Source organism: Anser cygnoides, chromosome 21 (assembly GCF_040182565.1).
Source record: "Anser cygnoides isolate HZ-2024a breed goose chromosome 21, Taihu_goose_T2T_genome, whole genome shotgun sequence".
Taxonomy (NCBI): domain Eukaryota; kingdom Metazoa; phylum Chordata; class Aves; order Anseriformes; family Anatidae; genus Anser; species Anser cygnoides.
In genome coordinates this window covers 3,400,071-3,416,090 of record NC_089893.1, presented here as the reverse complement: position 1 = coordinate 3,416,090, position 16,020 = coordinate 3,400,071, and the positions used below count along the sequence as shown (strand labels likewise).

The following is a 16,020-nucleotide window of genomic DNA, read 5'->3' as shown; positions in this document are numbered from 1 at the left end:
CCCGCTGGGCCCTGTCCCCCGGTGCGAGGCGAGGCCCCGTCGCCATGGCGACGCGGCGCGGCCATCTTGGGGCGGCCCCCGCCCTCACCTGGGCAGGTGAGCCGCCATGTTGCGGCGCTGAGCGGCATGCGGGGCGGCGGGGCGGCGGCCGCCGGCGGCCTTCTCCTCCCGCGGGGGGCCCTGATCCTGCTCGGTAACGGGGCCGGGGCGGGTTTTTCTGCTCCTCCGGGGGGGGCGGGGGGGGGGGGAGAGCTGCGGAGGGGCGGTGTGGGGCCGCCCCCGGCCGGGGCACGGCGCGGATCGGGGCTGCGGGGCTTGCTTTCCTCACCCTGCGCTCTGCCCTCCGCTCCTATGCCACCTTATTCCCCTCTCTGCTCGGTACGCTTGAGATATTAACATTTCCAGTTGGCAAGAAAAGTATTATTTTTTTTCTCGATGCGCTATGTTTTGTATTGTTTGAATTGAATATTGGCAGAGGTGTTTGCAGTACTACAAACTTGCACAGGAATTGGCGGCGCTCGATAGAAATGTGCGCCTGCTATCGTTCAAGTGTCAGCTGTGAAAATTAGAGCAGAACCTAAGGCAGGGTATCGCCCTGAAAGTCTTCACGAACGGGAGCCGGAGGTTTGTGAAAGGGAGGATTCGGACCATGCTCCTGCAGGGCAGGCAGTTTGCCTCCCTGGCTGGGGCATCGCAGCAGGGGAACGAGGCGGGAGTTTCGTGACATGCTGAAAACGAAAAATGAAGGTCATTTACCATTGCAGTATGCCTCGTAACCCAGTGCGCGTGCAAGTCACTGGCTGCATCACTTTGGGGTAAGGCACGCTGAGTCAGAACTACCTTGAGGTAGTCTAAAGCTAGCAGTTGCACTTCCTCAGAGGGCTGGTTGAATTGGTTTCTTGCCTCTAAAACTTCCTTACCTCCATGTCTAAAATTCTGTATGCTTTTGGTGGTATTTTCAAGATAAATACTTTTCAAGGCTAAGAGAATAGGTTAGGGAAATGATCTGCTTTGCTTTGGTTTCATTATGGGGGTGATAGTCACTACTGTGCTTCACTCTTCAGACTGGGGTTAAGCTGCACATCCATCAGTATGTTTGGGGCATCATCACTCCTGTGCCTCACAAATAACAACAACCTAATCCTTGTCTTTTGTGCTTGTTCCAAAAGGTATCTGCAATGCTTTTTCCCTGGATATTAAAGCCAGTTCTAAAGTGCGAGCATTCGTTGGTGAAAAAGTACTGCTGTCATGCACGTTCAAATCCATTTCTCCCATCACTGAGAGTCTGACAGTGGACTGGACGTACCGGCCCCTCACGGGTGGTCACATGGAGACAGTAAGTGAAGGAGGCAATCTTCTTCTAGTGAAGATTGACCAGGTCTCTGTGTATGTTGAAAATCTGATGGTATTTTTTTCCCGTTTGCCCTGCTATGCTTATTCTGCCCTTTGAAGTGCGGGATTCTGCTCATTGCCTTCTTTCCCATCAGTGCTTTAGTGTTCTTTGGGTAAAAAATTTTCAACGTAAATGTGTAGTTGCACAGAGGTAATTTTGTAAACCTTTGGGTTTTGACACAAGCACTGCATTGTATGCTACAGCTATACGTAGAATGACTGTAAAACATTTGAGTGGGAGCTTTCTTGAAGGCAGCTATACCCTATTAATTCTGTGATGCAATGTACTCCTGATTTTACCTTGGAGTGCTAAAAACGTGTGCAGTGACACTGAAGACAGTGATGATGACAGCCTCTGAGGTTTATGGGCTGCTACTTGTCTTGGCAGCAGCACTTTGAAATGTAAGCATAAATACACAAATCAAAAAGGCAGCTGGAAGCCTCTCATTCAAGGCAGAAACAGAAAATGCGTATCTTTACAGTTTACCAGTGACTAACACTTCCTGAAGAGTTTGAACTCATAGTGGTATCCCTGTATCTGGAATAAAAGGGTGCTGCCCGTATGAAATCAGGTCTGCTAAGTCTTCACTGGTAGGGCAGGAAGTGCCAAAGTGCAGGAAGCAAATTCTGAAGAACTGCCATGCTCTGTCTTGCGTGACACAAGGAACATACTCCTCAGCTACAGATCTGCTGAGGGGAACAAGCTGGTCAGAAGGGTGATGATGACATATGTCAGTGCCATGGCTGGTAGATAAAAGCTTTGGAGTTCTAATGAAATGGGACAGATTTAGAATTACCAGATAGGAACTTGGAGAGTCTCCTGTGTGCAAGCTATTCTTTCTGACTTGTTAGTATGTCTTCCTTTACGTTTACAATCCAAAAAGTAGTTTGATTTCTTAGAGGAGTGTTTTATTACAGCAATTATTGTCTTTCCCTTCTTTTAGATTTTTCATTATCAGTCAGTTGCCTACCCAACAACAGTGGGAAAGTTCAAAGACAGGATATCCTGGGTTGGGAATATTGCCAAGGGTGATGCTTCCATCGCTATCCAAAGCCCTGTGATGAGTGACAATGGGACGTTCATCTGCAGTGTGAAGAATCCTCCAGATGTGTACCACAACATTCCCCAGACAGTGCTGATAGTTACGGAGAGGGGTAAGCCTCCATTTCATGGCGTGCTCTCACCTGTGTGATACAGCTGCATTGTAGCTTCATCAGAACCTTAAAAATCTGAGCATTGCACATGAGATTGGTTCCCTGGATTTCCATGTAAGAATTACAGCAAGAATTACCTCAGCCCTTCTTTCTTTGCTAAATACGTAGAGAACCACTGAATTTATTGGGGGCAGGAAGGGATGGAGGAAGCTGTGCTGATAACAAATCAAAAATCAGTCCTTGTTCACAAATTCCAGTCTCCAAATATTGCGGCAGTAGAATAAGTGAGATTTTTGGGAAGTACTGGTCTAAAAATTCTGTCACGCCACAAACGCTGATTCTTAGTAATACTTCGTTTCCTTGTCTGCTCTGTGTGTGAGAACTACCCCGAATCTGAAGTTTGGACACGCTGACAAAGCTATGTCATGACCTGCCCGCCTTTGGATTTTTTTGCATATAAAAAACATCCTACTGTGTTGGATATGTGATAAGAGTCCTACAGAGTCCGAGACGAGTTGTTTCAAATTTACGAGCCCTGGGCTGTGTATGAAAAGGCTCTCAGTCCTTCCTGGATGAATGTTTTTCACAGAGACTTAAGAAAGCAGTATTTTACTACTGTTACAGCTGGTCTGTTCTTTGTCTATCCCGCAGGCCTTTCCTTCCAGCTGACTTCAGCGGTGCTGCTGTCCATTTTAGTATTTCTCCCTTCCATCATTGTGGTCATTCTGATGTTGGTGAGGTTGGGAAGGAAATCTGGATTGCTAAAGGAGAAAAAAAAATCTGGCTGCAAGAAATCCTCTATTGAAGTGTCTGATGAGTAAGTTGTGTCTGGAACCTAAAGCCTGTTTTTCCACCTCGGCCTGTTGACACCGGCCAATGATTCTCTCCAGTCCTTCATTTCATAGCTGTCAGCATCTGCAGGTTGGCCACTGAGATCTTCCTCTCTATGAGCATAATTTAGCTAGTGAGTAGAAAGCTTTGGAAAATCCCTATTTTGGAGCATGAAGTAAGTGCAGTACATCCCTCTTTCTGTCAATGGTGTGAAGCCACGAAACTGAAGCAGTTAAGGATTAGGTAGTCTTTCACTTCTGCAGTCAGATTTATTTTGCTTAAATCAGCAAAAGATATTTTGCTTTTGTGGGTTTTACGGGTTGTGTTTTGGTGTGTGAAAGATCCGTAGCAACGAGACAAACCGAATAATGCTATCTGGTTCCCTCAGTGATGGCCTGAGCACAGCTGCCAAGTCCTGAACAGGCTCTGGAGACTGGATTTCCATCTGAATTGGAGAGGACTGTGTGTTGGGAAGGGTCCGCATGGTGTTGTAGTGACAGCAGTAAAGCCACGCTGCAACTGCTGGAGTTGCACCTGTTTTTGCAAAGAATTCCTTCTGTGCTAAATTCTAGAACTGGACTTTTAATACAATGTTTTGATTTATTGTAGTAAGATTTTCCAGCCAAAAGTCACCTCTTGCATTCTTCATGGCACTTGTTGTATGAAATGTCTGCCTTTGAAAAAAGAGACCTGACACTCAATTCTTTTGGGGTTTGTTATGCAGAGCCACAGTTCAGTGTGGTAGAAGTAGAATTCGTAGTCCATAGGAGATATTAGTGTGTGGTGGTGGGGAAAAGTCCATCCTCATCCTGTGTTTGTTCTCCAGGTCTGAACACACAGACACCTGCTCAGGGCGACTGAAAGCCTGGTGTTTGAACTGTGTGGTAAGTGAAAGTTGGTGTTTTCATAAGTGGTTTTGTTAAGATCAGCGCTCAGAGGAGGTGCAAGAGCAGCAGGCAGAGCTGTTGATAATTTCTCTGGGCTTCAGAGAACAGTCCCATTTGGCTATGCTTATGCTCCATGGTGATTTCCACATTTTGGGTATCGGGTATAAGAACTGCTGGTCATGCTGCATTACTGGTAGCGGGAGCAGTCCTGAGATCCCCCAAACTGTTTTTTTTTCATTTGACTTTAGATGGAAGCTGACATTTCAAGACGAATATTAAGAATTTTAAGTGCTAACCACTGCACTGTGTAGTTTCTATCAGGCTCTGCATAACCAGTTTGGGGTCTGACAGGGCTATGGTGAGGTGTGGAGGCAGTAACGCTTCTATACCCTGTTTCCTGCAAGGATGGTAGGGTGTTGCCTTCTGTCTTTCTTACAGGTCTTCCTTAGAACGTATTGATCACAACAGAGTCCTGCTGAACTCTTGTGGGTTTTGTGTTTGTTTTTGTGGGGTGTTTAGTTTGTTTGCTTCGTGAAATGGGTGGTGTTCTCTAACTGTTCACTTGCTATACCCTAACAACAAGCCTCTGATAATCCGATGTGTTGTGCTGGAACTACTGGATGTTTGCCATCTGCTGTATTTCTTGTGCAAAATATATGTCTGAGTTGTGTGTGCTAGCATTAGCAGCCACAACACTGAGTGTGACACATTCCAGAGTAAGCTCACTAATATGCATACTTGGAGAGTGTGCTTGTTTTTTAACCTGGTGTCCTACAGAGCAAGCTTACCACAGATGCAGCTTTACATCTTTTATACGCAGTCAGGAAGTATGTTAAGGAGGATTTAAATGTATTGCTTGATTCACTGTTCTAATGCCAGTGATTTTAAAATGTAGTAAATGTATGAGCTTTCAGACTGATGTGTGCTGATTGTTTCTACGCTTTAATAGATATAGAATGAAGAATGAGCAAATATACAATTTATGTATGAAATATTTATAATTCTTCACAGCAGTTACAAAGCAGCAGTATTGGCAACAAGAGCTTTGAGAGACGCAGGAAGCAGAAGATGCTTTATTCAAAAGAGAGAGTTGCAAAGGGAGGTGGAAAGGCTGTTGCAAGTGACGTGCTGGGGAGCAGGGAGGTACCTTTGCTTTGTTGCAAGTGGAGAGATTGGGAAAAGGTGGGAGCTCAGATACAGTGAGACATGCTACTAGATGAAGATTTTAAAGATTGAAAAATGTTTTCTCATCCTTTGAGAGCAGGCAAACTTGAATGTAATTCTGGTGCTTTTGCGTTGAGTAATTTGTCATTGGTTTGATACTTTGTTCTGATATTCATCTTAACAACTCTCTGAACACTATCTCACTCACTATACTGAGTCTACTTTTTGAGGTTTCTATAAAACACTTCCTCATGCTTAATACTTTACCAAATAGTTAAAATAGCGAAGTTGATGAAAAATTGTTTGTAATTGAGATTACTGCAAAATTGGTAAGATTTCCCATATAGGGCTCGTATGTTTGAGCTTCTTTCAAGCTGAGGGCTGCAGAGCTGGGTTCTGAGGATGCCATCAAATCATTACTGTGGTTAGAACAATAGATGATGGGGATCTGAGAGTACGTGGTTGTTCAGAGCTGAAAAACCCAACAGCTTGTTCTGCTCTGGATCTGCTCTGCAGGAGTTAGGGGTGCATTTTAAGAAGACGTCTTTCTGCACTTTGTCTTTTGCTTAAGCTTTAGCTGCTACTTCTTTTAAAACAGATTACGTGTGTTGATGCAGTGGCAATTTGTCTGTCTGTGGTAAGTCAAACGGATTTAGCTACAAGTGTTCATATAACTACAAGTCCTAATTTGTTCAAGCACACCAGCAATTTGGAAAGCATTTATGCTCTTGTCTGAAGCCTAGCAGACTTAAATTTTTTGTCAAATTCATTACTTGTTTCATGTCTTTGTACGTAGTCTCAATTTCTCTCTTCATACGCTCTCTTTAGGACACAGATGAGGAAGAGCCGTACTGATAAAAGATCAAATTTATGGATAAAGAACAAAATTACAATGCTGAAAATCTTGGCTAGAAAATACGGAGGCTGCTGGATAACCAATGCAGATTGAAGGACCTGTTCTCATCTTGGTATATGGGAATAATAATGCTGATGGGATAATTCACTCTTACATATTTCAAAAATCATTATTTTGAGCTTCTTTTTAACTTATTGGGGGAGGTGGGGGGAATTTTCCTGAAACCTCCCTTCTCCAGTGCCTACAGAAACCTCGGTGCCTACAGCTGTACAGCCTATTTCCTACCAGCAGTCTGACAGTGTTTGTCTCTTAGTTTACTTCCTAATTTGTTTCCTCTGTGGTTGGTGATATCCCTCCTTTCCTGCACCCTTGAATTCAACTTGCCTGAAGAACAGACTACTCCAGAGTGACACGTCGGCTCTGTAAGGTGATCATCGTCAAGCACTGACAACATATTCTTCTCATTTTTTTTGCAACATACTAGCAAAGGACTTAAAAAAGCCTGATTGAGTTGGTATATGGCATCCTTTGTCTTGGAGCAAAGAGAACCTACTGGTTTTTAATTGCTTCTTGGCTTGATCTACCACTTAATTACAGGATCACCATTTTGTTCCTACTGTCTTCTTATTTTAAGTTGCCATCTGCACAGCAGTGTTACCTTACATTGTTGAGCTTTATCTTTTTACTGGAACAGCTGCGTTACTAGGTACATCTACTTGCAGACATGAAGCACAATTCATATACACCTTATTCTTTTTAAATCAGAAATGCAAATGAGGACTCTGTGTCTGTGGAAATGTAACCCCGTCTACCTCAACTACTGACTCAAGGAATCGTGCCAAGGGATGTTCCATGTTCAGAAGAACTGTCTTGTTCCTCCCCTCTTCTAGTGAAACGGTTCATTTTTGGGAAACAGTTAAACATGTGTCATTACTGCCCTGTAGAAAAGAGACTACTTTCTCTACCACCAACCTTGCCCAATAGCGTATAGCAGGGAGCAGCGGAATTCATAGAATGGCGTTCTTCATGGGAGAGGTGCTCCAGTCCTCTGGTCATCTTTTGTGGCCCTCCTCTGGGCCTGCTCCAACAAATCCACATCTTTCTTGTGCTGGGGGCTCCGCAGTCTGGGTGCAGTACTCCGGGGGGGCTCTCACAGCTCTGTTCTAACACCTAAAGAGCTGCTGGTTTTTTCTTCCTTTTGGTATGTGGCACCAATCAAATAGTCGTCTTCCATATGTTTCAAGTTTACTGGTGGCTTTTATGTGCCGTTGCCAATAAATTGCATTGTTTTATTCTAGACTTTGTTTGGCTGAGTACAGGTGGATATAGTTGAACGTGTAAAACTGCCATCGTGTTTTGTTGCTTAGCTATAAAACCTGCCATGGGATGTTGGGAAAAGGCGTACTGAGGCCCCCTTCAGCAGCTCAGTGACGGCTGCTGTTCGCAGGTGTGGAGTTCCTGCCTGCAAAGCAGGTTAGCTGTAGATCTGTTTCTTCAGATAAAGAAATTTATTTTTCTCCTGTCTACAATAAAGTAATATTTAAAAAGGTTGTGCTCTGTGATGACACAATGTTTCTACAACTAAAACTGTCCTGAGAAAGGATGTTAGTGGGATCTGCAGCCTAGAGGAAGTGGCTTTATTGTTCCACTTTCGGCCCTAGTACATCAGACAGTTCTTTGTGGAAATGAATAACTTGTTTTCCAGAAGATGTGCCTTCCACTCTTTGCAAAGAGCAGGCTAAATCCTGGGCAAATCTTTCTGGTGCAAAGCTGAATTGCCACGTTGAAGCTAATGGTGTTCTGGATCAAAAATGGTTTTGAGCATGGATAAGATTTATCTTTCTCTCCCTCTGCTCGCTGAGTGGAAGTTGCTCTGTGTACCACTGATGCTGGGGTAGTGAACAGTGATTGCTGTGGTACTCTATAGGAAAAGGAAGGATGAAAATAAGATTTCAGAGTGACTGAGGAGGGGGTGCAAGCTCAAAGCAGTCAGTGCTGTGTGTCCTGCCTGTGTTCCAAAAGAGAGAAGCTGGCCATGATGTGAAACGCATCCTGGCAGTGGCTCTTTCACCAGTAAGATGCGTGCTTATCTCTGGCCCCTGACCGTAGCAGCAGGAACGCTCAGCAGAGTTACTTGGTGTTGCTTCTTGGTGATACCTCACCGGGACAAGACCCAGCCTATGGGACTGATGAGGTGCTGCACTGCTTGTTCTTGAACTGGATTCCCAAAGAGAAAGCCAGAAGGGAGCACAGGCTGCAAAAGGGTTTCTTGCCAAGAATTTCTTTGTTCTTGACTTCTCACGTAATGAATGATGGCTCAGTTTGCTGTGGCGAAAGGAGTCGGACCCAGCCACATCTTGTATCTGGACTGTCTTCTTTGGAAGCTGCGTTCCCACCATGTGCTCCCAGGCAAATGCATCTGTCATTCTTCTCACCTCTGTAGCAGTCGCTTCTGCCTTGTGATTTGCCAGTACCCTCGATGTAGTTCTCAACTTCCTCTTGCGAGTTAAAAGTGACCACCAAACTGAACTTAAATAAGAGACACGAAACCAAAGACTGTTATGTTTTCCATGTCTTGCACGCACAACATCAAGAACATTTAGCACCTGATTAATTCAGAGGCTCCAAATAAGTCACTGAAGAGCCCTTTGTGCAAGAGACAAGTTGACTGCCCCAAAACACACCGGGTGAGTAAATTTTTGCTCTAATACCTACATTATTTTGTTTCTTTGTCCTGTAAAGATTAGGGAGACATAGGAGTGCTCAGAATTCAGATCCTACATAGGAAAATGTGAAGGCAATGTGGCATCTACGTATTTCTTCTTCAATCCACTTAGTAAAGTCTGTTGTCCTGCGGAGGGATTTGGATATGTCAGCATTGTAATATCTGTAACAGCCTGGGTCGTTGGGTGCTGTCTTCAGCTGGTGCACGCACAGCACCTGCTTGCTGCTGCTGAGGGAGAGCCTGCAAAAGTGTGTTCCAAGACAGGACCAGAATTTATTCTGAGAAATAGTGTAAGAAGTCCAGGAAGGATTTGACGGCAAATAAGAACCAAAGCTTCACTAAGTCAGCGACAGAGAACCTTTGAAGTTCTGAGTGTACGTATCCTGCACACAGGCTTCTGTGTGCTGAGGGATTTTAAAAGCTCGGTGTAGTTTTGATTCCTGGATTGAGGGTGGTACTGGGGAAGCGTATCTCTGGTGGAGTTCTAAGGCGTTTAGCAGCATAGCTGAACAAACAAGAGGAGGAAAGTAGGCTGCTCAGGCCTGCTGCACTGAGGCGCTGTGCACGAGGTGAGCATGAATTGTGCTGTGTTTCTAGGTCATGTGTGCACAAGTGCAGGTTATGCAGCAAATTGGGTCTTGGCAGAAATGCAAACAGCGTAGTCAAACCACACAACTCTCTCCCCTCCACCTCCACAAAACCCAGCCCCCAAACAGGTCATGGGTTTTGAAAGGCGCATTTGAGAGAATTACAGAAGGCTTGCAGCCACTTTTAAGGATTTTGTTTGTGGAAGGGGAGGATGGTGAAAAGCAGAGGTGGTTTTGCGTCACAGACTGTAGGCAGCGACGCCGTGTGCTGCCTGCAAAACCTTCGTGACTGTTAGCCAACTTAGAACAGACCCATGCAGCTAACTCGGGGCCTGCAGTCTTGTCTGAACCTGTAAGAGTGTTTCTGAGCTTCCTTCACTGAGAAAAATGTATTTAGAAATAAAAAAGGAGTCTGGGAAACAAGTCTGGCCATGAAAAGAGACGGAAGTTTTAGCAGGGGATCAGCAGTGGCAGGGCGGAGGCGCTCACTGCACCCTGCTCGCTCTTGCTGATCCGTGTTCGCTGTCATGCTGCTGCACAGGGCTGGCATGTCCCCCTTGCCACCCTGCAGCCCCTGCCAGCCATTTGCATGCGGTGTTATTTTCACTCTCGGTTCTGTAGGGAGTGCAGAGGGTGTAGGCGCTGTCTCCAGAAGCTTGGTGCCCCCAGCTGCAGGGCCGTCGCTGTGGCTTTCTGTTGCGCAGTGCTGAAGGGAGCAGCGGATCTCCGGGTGGTAGGAGAAATTTCAGGTGTTCGCCTTACGTATTTCCTCTGACTCCTCTGGATGGTTTGTTGGGGCGAGCAGCTGGGACCTTTCCCAAATCCAAGCTTTAGTGAAGCTGGTCTAGAGGGCCTCTGGCTTTCACAGCGGAGGAAAAACGAGAGAAGCTAATGAGATTACGGATATGATTCATCTCTTCTTGGTTTTATTCCTGCAGCAGACGTGCCCGTATTGAAAAACATATATGGGTGATGGCAGCCTAAGGTCAAACAGTTGAAAGCGCAGGCTCCCCAAGCTAGAGGGTTTTTCTCAGTAACTTTTTGCCCTTAACAATGTTTACCAGTTTTGAACAGGCATAGCTTTGAATCATGGAGCAGAGACACAACGAGCAGCAGGGTACTGGCTCTTACCTGCCTGTGATCTGTGCATGAACACCGGCTAGCACGTTCCTGCTGGTGACAGGTGGTTCTTCCTTGGGCTGCAGGATGTCTGCACGGTATAGAAAGGAGGCACAACTTGATTTTTAAAGACACGCAGTGGGTCAAACGGAATACAGTGTCAAAACGTGGCACTGTTTGGATAGATCCCAAAAGGTTCTGGCAGAACTTTTCACGATGTGCAGTGCCCTGGAGCAAGGAGGTTATTTCTAGGGCAGGGAGCTTGTGATTTTGGGATCCGTATTCAAACTTGTCTGAGTCTGTAGGAGAAAAAACCATCCCATTGTTTTTTCAGCAGTTAACATCGTGAAGATCTCAGCTGAGATACTGGGGACTCGACCCCCAAACCACCGGAAAGATACATTAGTTAGGGGAAATGCAAAGGTATTTCAGACTGAGCCCTCCCCCAGTCTCTTTCTTCCTTTCTAGGGCTCGGAGCAGTCTCAAACCAGACACATCTGACAGCTGTGCTTCACTGAATCGTAGGCTCCTAGCTGGGACGGTGGCTAACTCTGAGAAGCTGAACATCCAGGGGAGCAAAGATCGTGTCCGCCTCCGAAGAACTAGAGGAAGTCTTTTACTAACCCAGGGGTCCAGCTCAGCTGCAAGCAGTTGGTGTCCTTCCCGAGGGGAGTCTGGTGCATGTGTCACCTCTGCTGCTCCGCTTAGAATAGGATGAAGGTGATGTTGAGCCTGACTCTGGTGCTGGCATTGCTGGGTAAGCTGTAAGTCCTTCTGGTGGCTTTATCTACCTTGCCAGCTTTCCTCTGCCTTTGCTGAAAGACCTCTTGTTTCCTCTCTTTCTGCTGTGAGAACCTCTTGGGACTTTGCAGGTACACAGGGCTGGGAACATTAAGCATACCAATGACTTCCCTGGTGTCTGTGTGCTGCATATTTCCTTCCTGCACAACTCCCATATATATATATATATATATATATATAGGCTTGGAATTGCAACAGCATCCATCATCCCTGTGTGGAGGCCTGTATTTACTCTAAGAGGCTCCAAGGCTTTGGAAGAAGTAAAACAGCTTTACCAAGCATAAGTACAGGGAAAGGTTTCCAAGCTATTGATTTTGGCTCTGCTCAAGGCAACTGGCTCGCTTGGTCTCTGCTGCTGGCAAATATTGCTCATATTTGGCTCCGCAGCTGGTCAAGCCCAAAAGAAACCAGTTTGGGAAGCTGTAGCACTTTGCATTTATTATTTACAGGGCATCAGACAAGTACTTGGGGCTTTGCCAGGGCCCAGCCCTTGGTGGCTCGTGGAAGGACTGAGCAGAGTGGCTAAGGCACCAGGTAAAACGTACCTGCCTGAGTGGCTCCCAGCTGAACCAGCTCACCTAGTCCTGGACAGACGAGTGATAGAGACTCAGCTGCTCTTCTGGCTGGGTTCTGCTAATGCTTCTCTCTCTCCCTTGCAGCTGGTGGAGCTTTCCTCCTGTAGCATTTCCACAGCTCTGCTCTGCCCTGTCTCACCAGGCAAGCAGGTGCCTCTCTCTGTTGCCATTTTGATCTCACAGACTTGGGGGCACAGAGGCTTTCTCATGACAAATTTAAGGCATCTTTTCTGCCCTGCTTGTTTCCCATTCCTAACACATATTTTGTGGCCCCCCCCCCTCCATCCCATGGCAGCAACTTCCTCATGCTAGTTTTGTCAGCTCTGTCCTTTCTGATGTTCCTCTGTTTTGTCTTGTTTTGTTTTGCTTTGGTCTTGTTTTCCACTGCCCCACTTCTCTAGAAACCCTTAGTGGTAGTTATGTGGCCAGATGCATTCAAGCCGAGGTCAGGAGCCTGTGAGCAAGAGGTAAGGAAGGCAAATGGGCAGGTTGTGAAAGGAGGAACTGAAATTCGTGTGAAGGGGTTGAGTTGCCCCTGGCCTCTTGTAGATGAGAGTGGCACTGGTTCTCCCAGCCAGTGACTCACAGGAGCAACCATGCAGGAGCTGCAGCCTTTGGCTCCAAGACACAGAGGGCTGGGGTTGAGCGACAAGTTCTGAGGTGCCTTCCCCACTTCCCTTCTATGAGGCTTGTTCAGTGAGCGCAGCAGCCCTTGGTGTCTGGTGGCTGGGAGGATGTGCTGCCCCGCATCCCAGGCACGCCAGAAGCAGGGGTCAGGGAGAGGCTTCGGCCACAGGGCCTCCCTGCTGTGCTCCGGACTGGGCAGTGCCGCTAGCCCCGCGTTTGTCTGGAGAGGAGACGCCTATGGGGACAGGCGGGCTGCACCTGGCTGTCCTCCCCGGACTCATCCTGCTGTCCTTGTGCCTGGCAGAGAGATGCAGCGGGTCGGCTGGCTGGGTGTTCACAGAGCCTCAGCTTCAGGCCAGCACTGGGAACTCTGTCCTGCTGCAGTGCCTGCTCCGAGACGCGGCAGACGAGAGCTGGACGATGGTGAAGGTGGACTGGCTGCACGTGCCACGAGCGGGCACACAGAAGGTGGGTCAGGACCAGGGGGTCGGTGGGGGGCAGAGGGGGGCCGGTGGCAGGGGAGGGTGAGTGAAGCAGCCCTGCTGCTTTTGGGGGGCTTTGGGGAAGCTGCCTGGCCCCGGCTGCCACGGGAGGAAGGTTCCCCATCTGCCAGCTGTGTGCTGCTGTGCCCCAGGCTGCTGGGGAACCCTGGCACTGGGTGTTGTGTCATGGGGCTTTCCAGGAAGATGTGGGTGTGAGGCGGGCTCTGGTGCGTGGGGAGTGCTGCACGGGGGGAGAGGGAGAGACTGCAGACCCTGCTCTCCAGCAGGGAATGAATGCAGGGCAGTGCCCTGTCCCGTGGGCTCCGTTCACCTGAAGTTCTCTGTGTCCCGGCAGGAGGAGATGGTGTTTTATTACTACAGCAACTGTAGCATCTCCGTGGGCCGTTTCCGGGACCGGGTGCAGTGGCAGGGGGACATCTCCCGCTGGGACGGCTCTATTGAGCTGCGGGACGTGCAGGTGAACGACAGCGGCAAGTACCTGTGTGAGATCCGGCTGCTCCAGCAGAGCAGCATCTTCAAGAACCACACGGTGCTGCACATCAGCCCCATGGCACAGAGAGGTACGTGTCCCGCAGTGCCTCCCCTCGCTTGTCACCCTTCTGACCCCTCGCAGAGGCTCCGGGAGGCTTCCAGAGCTGCCACCATGATTCTCAGGCAGTAGTGCCAGATCCCTGCGGGTACCAGCCCCTGCCTTGGTGTCTCCCCAGCAGGTCAAGGAGCAGCGAGTGCCCAGGGCTCTGCGGTCCTGGGAGACACCGGGCTTTGGTCTGTGACTGTGGGCTGTGGCTCTGTGGCCATCGTGTTGGCATTCCTGGCAGGACGCACCCTGAGGAAGAGGTACTGACATTAGCTTTGGGTTTATGGGGCTGAGCAGAGCACCTCCTTGTATCTCTCCTGCCGTGTTCTCCCTGGCCAGGCACTACCCTGACCTGCTGGAGCTGCGGGGAAGCAGACGGCCCCGCTGGGTGCTCCTGCCCCCGAAGCAGGGTGTGGGTTCCTGCTGCCCTCTAGTGTCACGCTGCCCTGCCCGGTCTCCCCTTTTCTCCCAAAGCTGCCGGGCTTTCTGCTGCCTGCAGAGCCTGCGCCCTTCTTGGTGGGGGCCAGCTTTGGGCATTGTGGGTCCGTGGGATGGGAGCAAAGCGCGATGAGCTCCCTGTGCGCCTCGGTAGCCAGCCTCGCCTGGCAGCAGCAGGGATGGCCTGGCCAAGATGCATTTGAAGGGGTCCCAGTGTCCTAGGAGGGGGGGGACCAAGGACAGCAGGAGCAGCTGGTGCGTCCTGCCGGAGGTGACACCGGTGTTGCTTTCCCTCAAGGTCTGCAGCCAACACGGCCCTGGAGAGGACCAGAAATGAAGGCAGCAAGGACAAAGCCAAGGTGAGAGCTCAGGCAGAGCCAAGTGGAGGGGAGCACAGCTCTCCTGCCCTGGTGGGGACACGTCCACACCTGGTGGGAACCAGAGAGGGAGGTGCAGTGAGAGGAGGGGAGGGATGGGACAGCCAGCACTGCCAGGCCGGGGCTGAGGCCGTCCCCACGTGAGGCCACCTAGGCTCCCTGCTGTGCCACCGACTGGGTGGAGGTTGGGATGAGCCTCAGGTGACACCGCTCAGTTCGGGACCCGGTTAGGGGGAGGCACTGATGCAGGGGTGAGTTAGTGCTCCTCCGGCATTCACTGGGGCTGGGGACAGGTTTGTCCTCCCACAGGCTGGCTGCAGCTTGCCTCCTGAGCAGCCACAGCTGCGTGTCCTTGGGATGCTCCTGACATGGGGTGGGTGCTACGGGGCGCAGGGCTGCGGGAGGGAATCCTGTGCAGGCTGTTCATGAGGTGCTGCGGCTGTTGGCACTGCCTAAATGACTGGGGTTAGAAGGCTCTCATCCTGCTCTCCCCCTCGCAGGAAGGGATTTACTGCTCAATGCCCAGCGCTGAGGTACCCAAGGCGGAACAGGACACAGGGAAGAAGAGGAAAGCTGAGGAGACCTACATAACCATGGTGAGGGGGGAGCAGCTGCCCCAAACTGCGGCAGGCACGGGCAGGGGCTTCCTGCACCTGTAGGGTCTTTCCCCTCCAGTGTGGTCTTGTCCAAGGCCTGACCTTCCAACAGCATCCCTTGTCCCTGCCCGCTCCAAATGGGCCCTGGTGCCTACTGAGGGACTCACAGCCTGTCTCCTTGCAGCACCCCTCTTTCTTCCGTGAGAACGGCATCTACGTGGAGCTGGCCAGGAGGGTGATCCCGGCAGAGTGGATGGAAGAGGGCAGATGGGATGACAGACCAAGCGAGGACCCCTACAGCAGACCACAGGAGGCCCTTCCCTGTCCCCCGGAGAGCGGGAAGTAGCCATGCTGGGGGACGTAAACTCCTTAACCAGCTGTGTGCTCAAGACATCTTTGTTCCTTTGGTGGGCCAGCATTATGCTGCTGTCAGCCCTTCTTCTAAGAAGTGTCGCTGCTTCGCTCTTATCTCCGTGCCGGAGCTGCTGCTGGGGCTTGTCCTATCCCCGTTATCTGCAGCGGGACCAAGGGAGATGTGTTGCTCTCTTCTCCTGCTCTCTCGAGGGGGACACAGGGGGCACAGCCTTCACTCTCCAGCTTCGCTCCCAGCCCATGCTGCTCCGGGACCAGAGATAATGAACTCCGAGGACAGCCTGGTGGGGAAGGGAGGGGGAGACGCAGTGGGAGCCGTGCAGGCGTGCCAGTGGTTATCTTCTGAAAATAATAAAACTCAGCGAGGCCCAGGGGGTCTTCCCTCTTGCTGGCTTCCTTTAAACCTCCTGCTTAAACATGTGGTGTTGAAGCGTGCCA

At 49.5% G+C, this 16,020-nt stretch overlaps 2 protein-coding genes across 8 annotated transcripts; both read left to right on the top strand.

The window, feature by feature from the left end:
* Positions 1-29: 29 nt before the first annotated feature.
* Positions 30-7,582, top strand: MPZL3 (myelin protein zero like 3). The gene is given in 7 exon segments (XM_048063394.2): positions 30-121; positions 123-193; positions 1,170-1,336; positions 2,337-2,547; positions 3,199-3,364; positions 4,205-4,262; positions 6,258-7,582. Coding segments are annotated over 7 exon segments (777 nt in total). The 5' UTR covers positions 30-44; the 3' UTR covers positions 6,285-7,582.
* Positions 6,342-15,957, top strand: JAML (junction adhesion molecule like). Of its 7 annotated transcripts, none has more exons than XM_048063386.2 (8): positions 6,342-8,972; positions 11,242-11,473; positions 13,024-13,187; positions 13,557-13,782; positions 13,930-14,059; positions 14,536-14,596; positions 15,115-15,210; positions 15,395-15,957. In XM_048063386.2, exons 2-8 carry the CDS (start codon positions 11,431-11,433, stop codon positions 15,554-15,556), a joined length of 882 nt encoding a protein of 293 aa, XP_047919343.1. In that variant the 5' UTR covers positions 6,342-8,972; positions 11,242-11,430; the 3' UTR covers positions 15,557-15,957. The 7 variants fall into 7 exon arrangements, with proteins under 7 accessions (XP_047919343.1, XP_047919342.1, XP_047919347.1 ...); XM_048063385.2 differs by having other exon boundaries at positions 11,185-11,473; XM_048063390.2 differs by having other exon boundaries at positions 8,061-11,473; positions 13,104-13,187.
* The last annotated feature ends 63 nt before the right edge of the window (positions 15,958-16,020 follow it).

What these genes read in the sequence shown, in the direction of transcription:
- JAML (XM_048063386.2), top strand. Translation starts at nt 11,431, where the DNA reads ATGAAGGTGATGTTGAGCCTGACTCTGGTGCTGGCATTGCTGG. An exon ending in TCTGGTGCTGGCATTGCTGG is followed by an intron (nt 11,474 to 13,023) that starts GTAAGCTGTAAG and finishes TGTGCCTGGCAG; the next exon opens with AGAGATGCAGCGGGTCGGCT. An exon ending in AGGAGACCTACATAACCATG is followed by an intron (nt 15,211 to 15,394) that starts GTGAGGGGGGAG and finishes GTCTCCTTGCAG; the next exon opens with CACCCCTCTTTCTTCCGTGA.